The 16,877-nt window shown below is 33.3% G+C and overlaps 1 protein-coding gene and 1 long non-coding RNA gene across 7 annotated transcripts; one reads left to right on the plus strand and one right to left on the minus strand.

Annotated features, from left to right (window-relative positions):
* Positions 1-9,485: 9,485 nt before the first annotated feature.
* Positions 9,486-12,209, minus strand: LOC131629733 (uncharacterized). Of its 5 annotated transcripts, XR_009292089.1 has the most exons (6): positions 11,479-11,863; positions 11,260-11,381; positions 10,883-11,005; positions 10,701-10,751; positions 9,780-9,927; positions 9,486-9,703 (listed from the first exon to the last, which is right to left on the minus strand). It is a non-coding gene; the product is annotated as an uncharacterized LOC131629733 (long non-coding RNA). The 5 variants fall into 5 exon arrangements; XR_009292086.1 differs by adding an exon at positions 11,891-12,209 and having other exon boundaries at positions 10,883-11,699; XR_009292088.1 differs by having other exon boundaries at positions 10,883-11,381.
* A 1,901-nt stretch (positions 12,210-14,110) lies between these two features.
* On the plus strand, positions 14,111-15,768 carry LOC131629734 (methyl jasmonate esterase 1-like). Of its 2 annotated transcripts, XM_058900508.1 has the most exons (3): positions 14,113-14,539; positions 14,702-14,836; positions 15,190-15,768. In XM_058900508.1, the coding sequence occupies exons 1-3, from the start codon at positions 14,177-14,179 to the stop codon at positions 15,475-15,477; spliced, it is 786 nt and encodes a 261-aa protein (XP_058756491.1). In that variant the 5' UTR covers positions 14,113-14,176; the 3' UTR covers positions 15,478-15,768. The 2 variants fall into 2 exon arrangements, with proteins under 2 accessions (XP_058756492.1, XP_058756491.1); XM_058900509.1 differs by lacking the exon at positions 14,702-14,836 and having other exon boundaries at positions 14,111-14,539.
* Positions 15,769-16,877: the final 1,109 nt, after the last annotated feature.

Raw genomic sequence — 16,877 nt, forward strand, 5'->3', positions numbered from 1 at the left:
TTCTTTCAGTCTTTCCACATTAGGCGCTTTGAAACCGTATTTCTTTGTATGCCTCTTTACCCACTCCATAACTTAATCCTATAATGTTTGCAAGGAAAATTTCTCTAAAATTTTTTTTTGGAAAAATCATGTTTTTATGGAAAAAGATGGGTTTTTTAATGGATGTATGAATGTATGGATGCATGGATGCCACATATTCAAACATGGTAAAGCAAACATGGTAGTTCAAACATGGTAACGCAAACATGGTACTACAAACATGGTAACACAAACATGGTACACATAGGTTCAAAGGTCCAGCGTCACGAGCATGAGGTCAGAGAACCAAACATGGGATAGTACTAGGGTTTATCACCTGCAAAACATGTTCTACTGATACGTCAGAGTCCACATTTTTCTTTCGGATATTACCGGCTTGCACAACTGAACTTGTGAGCCAGCAATATTCTCAAGAAAAACTCGTCTGAGTGTGGTTCTCCGCATGACAACTAATCCAAGTCTACACTTGAATAGTTTCTGCACCACAACCTAATAAGGCCAGGATGGGTTGGGGTTCTACAGCCAACTCAGCTTCTACAGTTCAATGAAAGCAATAATGTCTTCGCAACTGAACTTGCTAAACATATACTACCAACAAGGAACCTCCACTGAGCGGAAGGATTCTCATGTTGACTTTTTAAGGACTGAACTCCTTGTATGCCATACATGACTATACCCTCCACCTAATTCTTATGTGTACTTAATCCGGGTTAGGATTTGTCCATAATGTATCACTTGTAACAGAACCACACAAGTAACAGAACCAAAGAATCACACATGTAACAAGAATAAAATAAAAACAAAATAAATAGAAATAACCCTTTCTTTGGAAACAATAAAAAGTCTTTTCCCCAGTGAAGTCGCCATTTTTCTGTCGCGGGGAAAAATCGTTGTCTTTTTTCTGGATGAGACACCTGATGCCTTCTTTGGGCTCGAGTGCTCAAAAAATGATTTTTCTTTTGTACCGACCAAACTTTTTATTATTTCCAAAGGAGGAAAAGGGAAAAAGCTGCAATAACCTAAAAACAGATGCAAAGCCCGAAACGAAAAGCAATGCATAAGTGGGGGAGAGATTCCAGGTAAGAGGGTTGGTTATACGAAGGGAAGGTATTAGCACCCAACGTATCTATAGTACTCTATAGGTTTCTTTATTTTGTTTTTCATCCTTGTTATGGTGGAGGTTCTTGTGAAATAGGAGGGACCTAAGGTGTTTGTTTGATTATGCTCGCAAAGATCATCGCGATCCTCTGCATACATATCCCTTAGAGGGAATCAGAGCATCTGTAGCTCGGGGTCTACGGGTGCTAAGGTTTGAATGGTTTTTTTTTGTTTTGTTTTGCTCGCCAAGGATCGACCTTGTGCCTACGTATTCTCAAAGGGATGTTGAGAAAGTCAGAGCAATCGTAGTTCCCACTTATGCTAGTGGAAGCAAAGGAAAATAGACAAATGTCGTCTAAATGCTAGATGTATCTAATCTATATCATCACATACATCTGTTTGATTTTTGTTTGTTTAACCAGCCTTGTGGCAAAAACTTTCAATGAAGTCAGCCTTGTGACCAAAAGTTTTGATTAATCAGCCAGCCTTGTGGCAAAAGTTTCAATGAAGTCAGCCTTGTGACAAAAACTTTGATTAATCAGCCAGTACGGTGGCAAAACGGTTTGATTGATTAGCCAGCCTTGTGGCAAAAGAAGATTGATTGATTAGCCAGCCTTGTGGCAAAAAAGTTTGATTGATTGATTGTTTGTGATGATATATAAGAGATACTCCTAGCATAGAGATGAAAAATGTCTAATCTCCTAGGGTATTTGATTTGGATATTGGGGATGCTTATAAGAAGCCCGTGGGTCCTTGTACGAAGCCCAAGAGGAGGCTATCCGAGGGTCCTTGCATTGTAAGCCCAAGAGGAGGCTATGGGAGGGACAATCCAGGGTCCTTGCATTGTAAGCCCAAGAGGAGGCTATGGGAGGGTCACTCGTTTGTACAAAGCCCAAGGGGAGGCATGGTATAGTTGGTTTGAGCTCTTAGAGCGATTTCACCGGGAAACCATACTCTATGTCCTAACCTAAACTAGGGGAGATTCTTTGCACGAAGCCCAATAGGAGGCTATGGGGAACCTAGTGTTGTACTAAGTTGAATAAGCATATATAACACAATCACACATACGAACAGGTACGAACAAATATGCACAAGTACATAAACAAATATGAACAGTTATATGAACAGTTATATATGACAAAGTGTGTGTATATAATGGAGTTTATGAAGGAAATATACCTGTAAGCATGATCCATTTGTATACACGGGGGCTCGGGACTCATACTCGGGGAGAGGTCCACTTGAATTTATTCAAAGCTATGTAAACAGGTATTTACAGAGGGCTTGGGACTTATACCTACATGGAGGCCCATGTTTTATTTTTGGGAAGATTTAAAGAAAACCTTCATTTTTGATTAGTTATTCAAAGTTAAAAAACAGATTGAGATATGTACAAAAGGCGTACAATGAAATACCTAATTTCATGTACTGGAATGGGTATGTACAAAAGGGCTTGGGACTTATACCTACGTGGAGGCCCGTGTTTTATTTTTATAAAACATGGTAGATGGTTTTATTAAAGAACGCGAGGTTTCGTCGTTTGAAAACAGTTTGAAAGTTCTTGTTTTGAAAGAAGTTTTCTGTACAAAGAAAAACTGTAAAAAGAAAGAGGAAAGGGACTTATACTCTCTAATATTCGAGAGGCCCCACATCGCTTTGAAAATCAATTGATCAATTAAAAAGATTTAATCAATAGTTTCCTTTGAAAATCAAAAAGAAATGGTTTATCATTTTTTGAGAAGAATTGCGATCGCTTGTTTTAAAACGATTTGAATTTGACAAAAGTCAACTTAATTAAGTTTAAATCAAATTTTAATGCTTAATTAAGACCTAAGTGATTAGGGTTTGATCACAAAAATATTTACAAGTGATTAGGTTTGAAAATTAGATGAAAAACAATATTTAAAGTATTTAAAAATACTTAAAAATGTATCATTTTAAACCTAATTAAAAACATATTAAATAAATCTTTTTTTGTGATTTTTTTTTATATTGTCAAAATATGTATATTAAATAAGAGGTGTGTAAAAAATGAATGAAAAATGAATTGATTTGATTGGTTAAATTAAATGATGAAGTTTGTTAAAAAAATGAAAGAAAAATAGTGTCAAAAAAATGTTTTGGTCCTGCCAGGGTTTGAACCCACGCCCTCTCTCTCACAACTCAAAACACTTGCCAACTGAGCTGCGCGCGCAGCTTGTTATTCATACGCTTCCATTTAATTATATTTGAAAACAAACATTTGAATTTTTCAAACCAAAAAACGCGCCAAGAACATACCTTCAACTGATTTTTGAAAATCTTTGAAACTGGATTGTTTTGATCAAGTAGATAGTCTATCTTGCTCGGTTTTGGACGAGGAACACAATGGTATCATTTAATTGTATTTATTTTCACTCTAAGATCATTGGTTTTCTGATGAACACGAAGAACCCTAATCTTATGATTCAATCTGAAATTGTGTATAATTGATGAATTGTGAAATTGATTGAGGGCTATTGATCAGTGATAGTGCAGAAACAAGATAGCAACTCAATTTTTCATTTATGATGCATGTATGTATGAGTTTGAAGTTCATAGCACTTACCTTCAAAAACGGCCAAGCTGGGATTCGAATTCTGCAATAGAGGTGTTACAGAAGTTGTTTGATGATCTGGATAGCTTCAATGGACCATATGGAAGGTGTCTGGATGCTTGGAGTGGATTGAAAACATCTGGATCAGTTGGTGGAACCCGATCTGCAGTTGCTTCAAGTATGAATCGAGCTTGGTGATTCTGAAGTTTTTTATTGATGATGAGTGTTGGGATAGTTCATATGTGATATATATATGAGGTGTTGGAAGTGTTAGTTTGGACAGATATAGCTTGGTATGGATTTTGGCATGATAAGGTTCAATATATGCAAATATGGAAGTGAGGTAGTGATTTTGAGTTTTGAGGTGTTTTTGGGTGTATGAGTGATTCAAACACATCACATTTGATGTTTATGGGATGTTAGAACCCTCACTTTGCTCAGAAATTGCAAGAGATGGAAATTGCAATTCTCCCTCTTTGAAACTCATGAAACTTGTAACTTAAGAAAGAAGAGAGAAAACCTATGATTATGAGGTTTTGGTGTGAGTTTGAAGATGATTTGAACCTCTATTTATAGGCCAAGGATTCTGAACACAAAGCTCTTGCAAGTTGATCAAGAAGTGATGATTTGGCTTAAGAGATAAAATGGAATCTTTCACATTAAATGCAAATGGTTAAAAGTGACTTAACCATGGTTATTTCTCAAGCTTCTTATCCTCTTCCATTCTGATCTCAAATCAGAAAATATCTACCAATTATTGCATCTATGCATCATTACTTGGATCATTTGGCAAATTGGTTCATAACTTAGTGAAAATGGCATGTAATTTCAAGTGAAAAGTTCACTAATGTCAAAATTCAAAACCATGGCTACACTTCATATTTTTTCATGCTCTTGGACATTTTGGAAAGCTCATGTTACATACTTCAAAAGCCTAGTTGAAAGTTTCCTCAAGTCTCTTAAGGAAATGGGTGAAAAAGTTCCATGAACTTTGAAGAAAATGAAGTTTTAAGTGAAATTTTCCAAAGATGCCAACTTTGAAGCACCATATCTCTTAAATGGTTGATCTTATGGAAAAAAATTATATGTGTCAAAGTTGTTTATTGGATCAAAATCTACAACTTTCATGTTGGAAGTTTTTTTCAGTTTGTAGGTGAAATTTTGAGAAATTCCCTTCCAAAGTTTGGAAAAAACCATGCAAAACACTTAGAAAATTTTCTAAGTATGGAAAGTCAAACTTTTGACTTTTTGATTCTTGATTGATTTTCTTGATTTTTCTTGATCAAATGACTTCATATATCATATATTGATGATTCAAAACTTCAAAAGTCATGTTTGACCAAAATTCTCCAAAAGTCAATGGTAATCTTGTACAGTTGACTTTTTCAGACGAATCGCGTTTCTGGAGATTTCAAATGAAACAGGCTATCCTCACCAAATGGATGGTATGAATGGATCACATTGAAGCATTAGAGGATATTGAGCCATGGTTTGAGTTGTGACACCATGTCCTGATTAAAAGGTCAGTTGTTCAGTGAATTAGGTCAAAAAACCCTAATTGTCGATCTGATGAAATTGATGACTGTGTATCTTGAATTGAGATGCAATTTCCATTGGATATTGTCATAGGGATTATTTGAGGATGATTGAAACCTTTGATTGACTCCCTGGGGATTTTTAGGGTTTCCCAAATGTGATCCCTGATTTTCAGTCCCTGATAGTTCAAAACCCTAATCTGATGATTTGAAATTTCACTGTTGATCAATCCTTGTGTAAGAGATGTTCTGAGCCAATGGATTAGGTCAAAATGATGCACTTGGGGTCTTGAGGTCATGTCCCAAGTCATTAGGTCAAATCCTGAGCAAAAGTCAGGAGTATGCTATCTTCAGTCAAAACCCTGATCTGGTTGATTCAGTGCCTTTGAGCTTGTTGAAATGAATCTCTGAGGACCAAATGTTGATTGTTGATGAAGATAGTTCTTTTGAGATGGAGGGAGAACAAAACCCTAATTGATTGTTACTTGTACTGATGAGTGATCTCTTGATTAAACCCTGCTGAGCACAAGTAGCAAACACAAGCTATGCAATTTGTTAGAGATGCAAATGATGCATATGCAAATGATATGAGGTGGTATCTTAGGTCAAAAATTGGGGTATGACAGGTGTCAGATAGTTAATTAGATATATCTTGGTGGAAATTCTCCCTACCTCTGTGTAATTAAGTATTTTATTAGTAACAAGTAAGAAACACAACATGATAGAAAAAATAGGGAGATTGATGGAAGACATGTTTTCCAAGTAGATGCTTCTCAACATATTTCTTCTAGGCCTTAAGTGTAAGACTATGATGAGTAAACATAGATACGTTTATCTTTTGTTTTGGATTAGCTACCTAAAATATGTTTTCATGGTATGACTTGATATTCTAAAGGTATCGGTCATTAATAGATCCAATTATTTCATCTATTGGATGATAAAGTCTAGACATAGATTAAGGTTTAATATCTGCATTTACAGCTGAAAATTAATGTTGATGTATTGGTTAATAGGCTAAGATATCGTTTGTAAGATAATACGACTGATCCTACTTCATTAACACATACTTGAGTTGCGATGCGAGCTTTAGAAGATAATACTAATAGTTGATTAGAATTGCATATTAGTGGTCAAGGATGCTACATAGGCCAGTTTCCTCAATTTTTAAACACCAAATACCATTTTATTTTCTATTATTTTACATTTTTGATATTCACAATAACCATGTAATATATCAAGCCTAAAGTAATATAAACTATTGAATAGTCTTTGAAACATAGCCAGTTCTTGTGGGGAAGATAATTAAAAGATTCTCTCAATTTGGAACAATGATCCAAATTCTGGCACGTCAGTTAGTGCCTCTACAACTATATATGACGTGACAGAAGATTTCCCCTTTTGTAGATATAGATTTGATAAATCAACAATCTCTCTAACAATAGTAGGTTATTTGGTTTCAACTTCTGAAGTTTCTTCTTTTGATGTTTTAGAGGGCTCCGTCAACTCATACTCAATCGAGCTTAGAGTGTAGTAGCCCTAGCATAGCACCTTATTTGTGAACATGGATGAAGGTTTATGGTACTTGTTTAGACTATTTATCCATGTTTTGTGTGAGAATTTTATGTTAATATACTGAAACTGTGTCCATTCTACATTGTACTTCAATGTTTGTAATTTAGATTAAGATGATTTGGACTAGTCGTTGATTGTATATATAGGTCATTAATAATAGTTGATAATATTATTATTATTATTATTATTATTATTATTATTATTATTATTATTATTATTATTATTATTATTATTATTATTATTATCTAATTTAAAGTTTTGATGCTTGAAATAGGTGATTTGAACTTAAATATTTAGATTCAATTTTTTATTAAAAAAAAAGTTCAAAATGTGTTAATACACTTAAAATAAAATCAACTCAATAAACTGATTAAATCAATTATATTAACTCATGACAGTCCTAACCAGTGGCGAAGCCAGAAAAGTTATGAAGCCCGGGCAAAAATTAAAGACCACAAATTCACATAAGCTGAATCATAACTAAGCTAACTCTATAAAGTGAGAATTAAAAAACATAGACAAACAGATTTAACCTACAATGCAAATTCTGACTGGAATAATAAGGAAAAAAATAGCCGCTTAACTTCACTTGAAGCCTTAAGAACTTGAATTCTATAATTCAACATCTTTATATGCAGATGCCATGTACTAAACTCAAATCATTGCATGTAATTAGTTGTCAACATGGCACTAGAAAAATGCTCTACAAATGTTTATGATCAGGATTTAAGTGGCCTAAAAAAGTTACAAAAGTGCTCTCCAAAAGAACTTAAACATATTCATGATTTAAGTGGCCTAGAAAAAATTAAAATAACCATTGTACCTTGTTATTGAGACATGATCCAAATTCATGGAGCTTAATTTGTTGATGATTTACATTGCTTCTATTCCATTGTCATCTAGTTCATACAACTGTGTCCATATATAAATGACAGCAAGTAACTAAGAACAAGTACCTTTTCGATGAGATCTTTGTCGAGAATATTTGAATTGTTTTTATCCATCTTAGCATAGTGACTGAGTTATATTACTGCATCTTCATGAACTAGAGGTTTTAAGAAAGATGGTGTGCTAAATCTTTGAAATGTAACCCTTTAAGTGACTAAAATTTCGAAATTTGATATATGGAATTGAAATTTCTCAACAAGGGTCTGAGTTTTGCTACACATCTTGCAAAATGCTACAGTAAAACATGATCCAAAGAGTAAATATTGTTTCAATAAAACCAATCAAATCTCTCAATCTACTATTAAAATAATGAAACATACATGACCCAACAAATAAAATCAATACTTACTGTGTCTGTGTCCTGTGGATAAATTTACCATCTCCCTCAATTTAGGGAAAGGAGGCGACCAAGACTTCCTCTTTACTGTGCCTGTGGGTATAACTAAGACAAATAAAACCGAGACTTCCCAATCTACTATTCAAATCTCTGCAAATTTAGGGAAAACAAGAAGAAAATTCAAATTAGAAGCACAAATAACAACAAATTTAGGGAAAACAAGAAGCAAATTCAAATTAGAAGTATAAATCACAAGTTCAAATTAGAAGCATAAATCACAAAAACAAGAACCAACAACAGTCTACAGGGAGTACCAAAATCGAAGACGGAAGGCTCGTGGTGGTGGTACCGTCTGTTCGCGCGGTTGTGATGGTGGTTAGCGGACTTCATGCAGGTCTGAAACAGAGTGAGTAAGAGACGGAGTCGGAGAAGTAAGCGCCGCTAGGTGTTTTTCACTTCTCCTTCGTTTTTTGTTTCTACCAAATGCAACCCTTTTTTTTTTTTTAACAGGTGGGCTTCTAAAAATTATTGGGCCCGAGCCTGGGCAAGTGCCCACCCTGGCCGGGCCCTAGCGTCACCCCTGGTCCTAACACAACTCATCTTAAGAGTGGTTTGTCTACTGTCAAGTTGTTTCCATAATACTAATACAGAAGTAGAACTAACATTAAAAGAAAAATGGAATATCAAGAGCAACATAATGCCGAAATCAGAACGGAGGAAAATAAATTTATAAGGCTCATGGATTAAACTAGGTGAAAATTTTGAACCCAAAACCGCTAAGCAAGTGTTGTTTAGCCTTAATTAAGAATATTACAATTATTCCATGCAATATGGGGCGTATCGTATTTAGATATAGGTGACAGATATTGGCTGCAGTGCATTGTCCCACTCGTGTCAATTTCTTTTTCTTGTTTTTCTACGTATTTGAATTTTAAAGAATTGGGATTAAGAAATTTAATTTTCCCTTATTCTTTTTATAGTATGTGACGTGTTCCACGTTTCATTTTCCATTCGGATTTGAGCAAAACAACAAATAAAGTAAACACTTATGTACCTTTAATTTTAGTTCGGTATTGTGTATTTTCAATTGATTAAACATTATAATTTAAGGTAATATTTCAATCCATCCCATAACACTACTAGAAATATTCAAATTTCCTGCGGATTTACCTGCGGATTTTAGCTAAATTTCCGCAGGAAACACGTTTCCTGCGGATTTTCCTGCGGTTTTATGTCCCCAGCTAAAACCTTCGTGGGTAATATTTTCGGCAGCAAGTTCCGCAGTTAGTTCCGCAGGTAAATCCGCAGGAAAATTCCGCAGCTAAATCCGCAGGAAACTAAAATCCGCAGGTAAATCCGCAGGTAATTTCTATCTCAAATTAAAAAAAATTTATTAACTTTTGAAACATTATAAAAATCTAAAATATTTTTATAATGTGACTATGTAACCATAATATAAAAATAAAATTATAATTTAAAATATTTTGAATTATAATACAAATTTATAGAACAAGTTACTATAAAATCTGCTACAAAGTTCTCCGGTTCTATCGCTCTCTGTTATGTGCCTGCCCTTGCTCATTATATCATTGATTAAGCCTGCATTTGAATACATGTGTATATAATAAGAAACTATTCGCAATAATAATTTTCAATTGTGGGAACAACATCTTACCAAATAGTTATCCTTTCCTCCAACCGATGCTCGCTTCATTAGCATGTTTGTAGCACTAGTAGAAGTTAGCTGTGGCAAGCTGGCGTGCACGGGGTACCCGGGGTACACGAGGTGAACTATTCAATTCTTGATGCAACAGCAAAGCTAGCTGCCATTAAATATATACAAAGATAAATTAAGAGAGCAGGAAACAAAGATATTCTATAGGAGAATCATTTATGGAACTAAATTAAAAAAACTTAGAAGTCCAACCCAAACCTTGCTTTACCTACTCAGATTGCAAGACCAAATCATGATTAGCCAAAAAAGAGAAAATGCATTGCTGTCAAACCGGCTACTTATTTCCTTATTCCTTCTTATCAGTAAATTACTCAAATATTTGAGAACTTGTGAAGATATACAGAAATTAACTTATTAACATGTCATAAACTATTTATACAACAAATTGGTTCAAATTGTCATATGATATATTTCCTGTCATAAACTATTTATAGAAATTAACTTATTAACATGTCATAAACTTATTCCAGATGCGACCATGGCTGCTCCTTTTCTTATCCTCCCCCGTAGCATGACAGCGTGATGAGTTTAATCGAAAGAGTAAGAGAATATAAAGACTATAGGATAGTATTAGTATATATGCTAACACCCAGAATATGTCCGGATCACAACATCTATTGAATAGAAACAGCAAATTAAAGTTGCCATGGTATTAATAATCTCATTCATTATAGCATCATGATTCCAAATATTTCCTATTTCAAGCTAGAAGAATATTTCCAAATAAGAGCATCATGATTCATGGTCCCATTCAAATGCACCAAAAGAAAACCGTAATGAAAGACTTCCATAATGAGAAAGCCAATACATTATTGCAAAAACAACAACCAAATCATCTATAAAGTTGAAAATGAGAAATACCTCATCAAAAGAATGAGCGCTTGGATTGGCCAGCAAATCTTTTTGCAAATTCTGCAGCATTAACGCATTGTAAGTTAGATAAATATTCCAAACTTTAAACAGCAAGACAATTTCAATTTTCAAGATATATAGTGTGTTAGAACTTAGAACAAATTCAAAACAAACATTCAGAGGAAGCTTACCCCAGTGGAGAGATAAAGAGTTCATGTGGTGAGTTGCTCAAAAGAAAACACGTGGTTGAGATTCATGTTGATATTCCATCTAAATTCAGCTTTGATGCCATATACATAGTTGCTTCTGCAAATCTGGATTCAAGAAATGAATCCAAGTTGAACAGCAATAAAATTATCAATAAAATCTGGATTCAAGAAATCATTGCCAAAAATCAATTACAATTTCATCAACTTGATGTTCAGCAATAAACTTGTCAATACAGAAGAATCCATTAAGCTTATTCCAGAAGAACAATAAAAAGACCTTACTCAAATAAAAATGGGTAGAAGATTCACCATTAAAGAAAAAAAGCTATCTTATATGTTGTACTAGAAAGAGAGAATACCTTAACCAACATCAAGTTTTTCCCCACACCAGTGTCAACAATAACACCCATTGACTTCCTGTCACAGTCAAACTCAAGAGTAGCAATTCGCCGGTCATGTTTGTTCCACCATTCACATCAACCTAGAGAAAATTTGAAGGTAAGAAAGCCAAGTGTACTTATTGAATCAGTTCCATTACTAACACCTCAAATGTTTTTTTACAAAAAGATTGAACTTACACAGTATTGAATCAGTTCCATTACTAACACCCCAAATATTCCAAAAAGATTGAACTTACAAAAAGAAAACTCAAGCTGCAATTTACCAAGAAACCTAGAACTGCAATCACTGCATGGCCAGTTGTGAGAAGGAATACTTCTCTATGATCCAACTCAGTTCCATGTCTGATACCAAACAGGAACGAATAGTTGATCCAATACAATTGCAACACAGCACAGAGCTGCAACACAATTGCAACATTGAGTAAGATAAATAAGCATTAATCAACAGTGTTTGGAATTCAAATAATTTTACATGATCTTTTTTTCATGGATGCAGCTCTAGTATGACTAATTTTACATGAACTTTATGTTATTAATTTCATATCTTATAATGAACGCTAGAATCGTGTAGATCGAAGAGCACAAATACCTGAGATTATGAGGTTGATCTGGAAATGTTGAGGAAGAAGAAGATAGTGGATCTATGGAAGACATCTCAAGTAGAGCACGATCGTTAGCCAGCACGGAACGATACTTACAGCCAATCGGAGAATGAAAGGCGTCAGCTCCACCACCACCGCCACCTTCGATGTCACTATCTCCTTCCCGACTGAAAAGGAATCTCTTGAATTGGAGAGTAAAAAATGGTTTCCCTTTGATCGATTTGGTGTCGCGATGGGGGGAGCGGCTCCGTAACAGTGAAGAGGATTAGGGTTTCAATTTTGTTTGAAGTTGAGTCATGAGCTGCTAACACTACAGAGTTGTAGGATAAGAAGAATTAGTTTAAGATACTAATATAATATATAATATTAGTAAGTAAGTATAAATAATTTTTGTTTCAATAAAATAACGATTGAATGGGGTAATTTAGTGGTAGATAATTGGTGCAATATGTGTCAAAATTGGGGTTTTATTCTCAAAACTGGTCTATAATTCTCATAAAAAGAATTTCAACTCTTATACTTTTTTTAATTTTAATCTTTATCAGATTTTTTTTTCAATATTTTATAATTTTTAATTTTATTTTCCAAAACTTTCATACTTATTATTAAGAGAAAAGAGGTGATACACTGACAGTGTAAAATATTTTACACTGTCAGTGCACTATCTTTTAACTCTATTATTAAAATATAAGTTGAAAAGTTGAATTGAAATACATTGACGCTGTAAAAAAAAAAATTCACTATTCCAACTGTTAATTTATTAAAATTATTTAACTTTTATTTTAATTTTTATTAAATTAATCTATTTGAATAATGATAATGAAATGATGGTATAAATTTTTTTTATACTTACGGTACATATCAATTAATCTCTAAATTAAATATATATCGAAATTTGCATATCATTAATTTTATTAAAAATTAAGATTAAAAATAAAAATTAAGTAAAATACATCATAAAAATAATTAATAACATAGATAAAATTAAAATTAAAAATTAAAATTAAACTAAATAAAAAACACAATAAAATTAATTAATAAAATAGAAAATATATGATTAATTTTTTAGAAAAATTTAAACAAAAATTACAATTATTTTTAGAAAATCCGCAGGTAATTTCGCAGGAAACTTTCCTACGGAATTACCTGCGGATTTTATATTGTGAGTTGGTTTTATTAAAATAGATTTTCGCAGCAAAATCCGCAGGAATGTTTCCTGCGAAATTATCTGCGGATTTTATATTTTTGTTAGATATTTTGTTTAAAACTTATATTTCGCAGAAAAATCCGCAGGTATTCCTGCGGAATTTGCTGCCAACACTGGATCCGCAGGAATTTTATTTTTTTTAATAAAGTCCCAGGAAAATCCGCAGGTTTACCTGCGGAAAAATTTCCGCAGGAAATTCCGCAGGTAATACGAGTATTTCTAGTAGTGTAATACTTTTAGATATTTAATAAAATTTTATTTTTGTCTTTTATTTTTGAAGGTGTATTTACAGAAGCATATTTTTTATTTAATGTTGAATTATTCCGTAAATGCATCTACGAAACCGTTTAAACAACGTTAAATAAATATTCGTAGATGTATTTACGGAACAAATCAACGTTAAATAAAAAAATGTACTTCCAAAGATACACCTCAAAAAACATGGTCTATTTTTGAAAACGCATATGTGAGAACCTCATGAAATAAATGACAGTTCTCTAATTTAATGTTATATTATCATTTATTTTATTTTAAAATAAATTAAAACTTTAGAGAAATTTATACTAAAATTATTTATAGATATCAAAGAGTTTACCTATAAAAAGTTAAATAGACAAAAAAAAAAAACCTTGAAAAGAAATTAAGGGAAGAACTAGATAATTGAAAAATAAATTTGACTATTTTGTCTCGTTGAAAAACAATTTATGCTGAGCAATGCCAAACATGTTATGGGCCAACTTTATTTCTACAGACAAGATTGTATTATATTACTATATTATTATTTTATTGTTTTATAAATAAGCAAAGGAAATATCCCATAAATAACATAGTACAACGTACTAGTACTAGGAATGAAAATAAATAACTTGAGTTTGAAAGTAAAAAAAGAAATAAAAAAACACAATATATTATCTTGCACCGATCAATGCACCAATGATCGAATGGATTTATCTTGCACCGTTCATTTTGGATTTTACATCTAAGATTTGACACCTCATTTTTCGAAAATAAAAACTAAGCTTTAAAAACATCAACACTACATAGAACAAGGTACTAGGAAAGAAAAATGGATAATCCTAGGCATTTCGTTTTGGTTCATGGAGCCTGCCATGGAGCATGGTGTTGGTACAAGGTTGTTGCTCTATTGCAATCTTCTGGACATAAAGTCACAGCACTAGACATGGCTGCTTCTGGTATCCATCCAAAACAAGTGCATGAGCTTGATTCTATTACAGATTACTATGAACCATTGATTGAATTTGTAAGGTCATTGCCACAAGATGAGAGGGTAATCCTTGTAGGTCATAGCTCAGGTGGGATTGGTATATCTATGGCTATGGAACTTTTTCCAAAGAAAATAGCAGTTGCTGTATTTGTTGCATCCATCGTGCCTTCTCCTGATCTAGGCTTCGTCACTATCAACAAGGAGGTACTTAATTATTGTTGTTTTGTGTTTTCTCATATTTCTTACTATAGTTTATCTATTATCTATTATCTATTATATACTTAAAGTAATAAATTTAAAGTGATAAATTTAAACTACTTCCGTTTGATATATTTATCTATGATATATTTATTTTGAAAACTGCAGTATCCTCATAGATCGGATTTCAATTTGGAAAGAAAGATTATATTTGATGATAGCTCAAATAATAAATCAAATGGATCCATAATACATGACCCACAATTCTTAGCATCCAATATGTATCAACTATCTCCATCTGAGGTATCTTGGCTAATCAATATGCTTATGTTCAGAGCCGTCTCAAGTTTTCGGAGGCCCTGTGTAGGTTAGCTATAGTTTATCTATGAGAAAATAAATAGAGGCCCTATTTAATTACGATTTAACCTGACAAATATTTTTTGAGGTCCTATTTACCTATAGTTTAACCCTAAAAAATTTGAGGCCCTGTGCAGTAGCCCGTCTTGCACGCCCTCAAAGACGGCCCTGCTTATGTTGATCCCAAAAAAAATTCTTTTAATTTTTTTTTTATTGTGAAAATGAATAGATAGATTATTTTGAAAATAAGATGTTTATATTAATTGTTTTGATAATGTTTGATTATATATGAATTATAGGACTTGTCTCTTGCAACTTTATTACAAAGGCCTACTCGTACATTTGGTGATCAAGAATTATTACAAAAGAAAACAAATGTTACAAATGAAAATTACGGAATTGTGGCTAAAGTATGCATTGTGTGTCAACAAGACAAATTGTTAAAGTATGATTTTCAATTGTCAATGGCTGAACGAAATTCTAAAAATGATGTCAAAGTGATTCCTGATGCTGATCACATGCCCATGTTCTCTAAACCTCAAGAGCTTTTTGCATATCTTCAAGAAATTGCAGAGATATATTATTAGCAATTTAGTATGTATGTTGATTGCTGGTTTGAATTTTATAATTATTAGGGTTAATAAATAATGCAGATGAAGCAAAATCAAAAACATGAAGCTGACTGTCCATGCTAGCTCTGCATGTATATGCATGGATTAATGTCATTTATATTTTTGATTATATTTGGTTGTTAGATGGTTAGTTACAATGTTGATGCGACACTAACTAACCCTTGTAATTTATATTCATATAAATATCTTGGATGTAATTGTTTTTCGATCATTCAATGAATCAATGCGAAAGTTGCATCGTCTTCATCTTTTCCTTTCATCTCCTTTCTCTCAATGACTAGTTGAGATTACTTTGATGGCGATCAAAGCTCCTTGAAGCTTATTACAACTTTTTTGCTCGTTTCTTTCTTCTTTTCATCTTCTTGTTTTCTGTTAAGAAAAGATCAAGATCGTAGCTATTGCGAGAAACAACAACAACAATATGTAGAATCAGAATCAAGTATATCAACTCGATCCTTACTATGTGCATCCTTCATAGAACTCATCAACGGTTTGCGTTACGTCAGCTTTATCAAGTGATAACTATCATGTGTGGTCAATGAAGATGAGGAGAGCATTGGCAATGAAGAACAAGTTCAAGTTTGTAGATGGATCGATACAAGTTCCTGATGAAAGTGATATAAACTTTGCAGCATGGCAAAGATATAACAATCTTGTGCATACATGGATTATCAATTCAATCACGCCTTCAATATTACAGAGTGTGGTTTTCATTGATAATGCGGTTGATATGTGGAATGATCTTTAGGATCATTTCACGAGAGGAGATCGAATTAGAGTGGCTTAGTTGCATCAAGAGATTGCAAATCTGAAGCAGGGAAACAAGAAAATCTCTGGCTACTTCGCTGAATTGGAAGGCTTGTGGGAGGAATTGGATCAGTATAGACTAGTTCCTAATTGCACTTTCTGTGTTGCATTTACCTGTCAGGCAATGAGAAATATCAAAAGCTTTAGGTCTAAAGATAGGATAATCCAATTTCTGATCGGTTTAAATAAAGAGTACCAAGGAGCTGTCATAAGTGTTGCTTATGGATCTTATGCCTCAAATTAACAAGGTCTTTTCATTAGTTATGCAGCAAAAAAGAAAGTTGTGATATGGGACTAGTTCATCTAGTGCAATTGTGATTGAAGACAGTGCAGGATTGGTGAATGTTATGGATGGACAAAGACAATATGGAAGATGAAGGGGAAATGACAATTTCAATAAAGGAAGAGGAAGATGAAATGTGAAAGTGTGCACATATTATGGAAAAACTGACCACATTATTGATGGATGCTACAAGAAACATGGATACCCTCCTAATAATTGAAGAGGAAATTCATATGTGAATCAAGTTAAAAGTGAAGAGGCTGAG

Source organism: Vicia villosa, unplaced genomic scaffold, assembly GCF_029867415.1.
Source record: "Vicia villosa cultivar HV-30 ecotype Madison, WI unplaced genomic scaffold, Vvil1.0 ctg.000602F_1_1_2_unsc, whole genome shotgun sequence".
NCBI classification, from domain to species: domain Eukaryota; kingdom Viridiplantae; phylum Streptophyta; class Magnoliopsida; order Fabales; family Fabaceae; genus Vicia; species Vicia villosa.

Bases quoted from the DNA above. Each gene is read 5' to 3' on its own strand.
- LOC131629734 (XM_058900508.1), top strand. From the start codon at position 14,177: ATGGATAATCCTAGGCATTTCGTTTTGGTTCATGGAGCCTGCCATGGA. The intron at 14,540-14,701 runs GTACTTAATTAT...TGAAAACTGCAG, and splicing joins TCGTCACTATCAACAAGGAG to TATCCTCATAGATCGGATTT. The intron at 14,837-15,189 runs GTATCTTGGCTA...TATGAATTATAG, and splicing joins ATCAACTATCTCCATCTGAG to GACTTGTCTCTTGCAACTTT.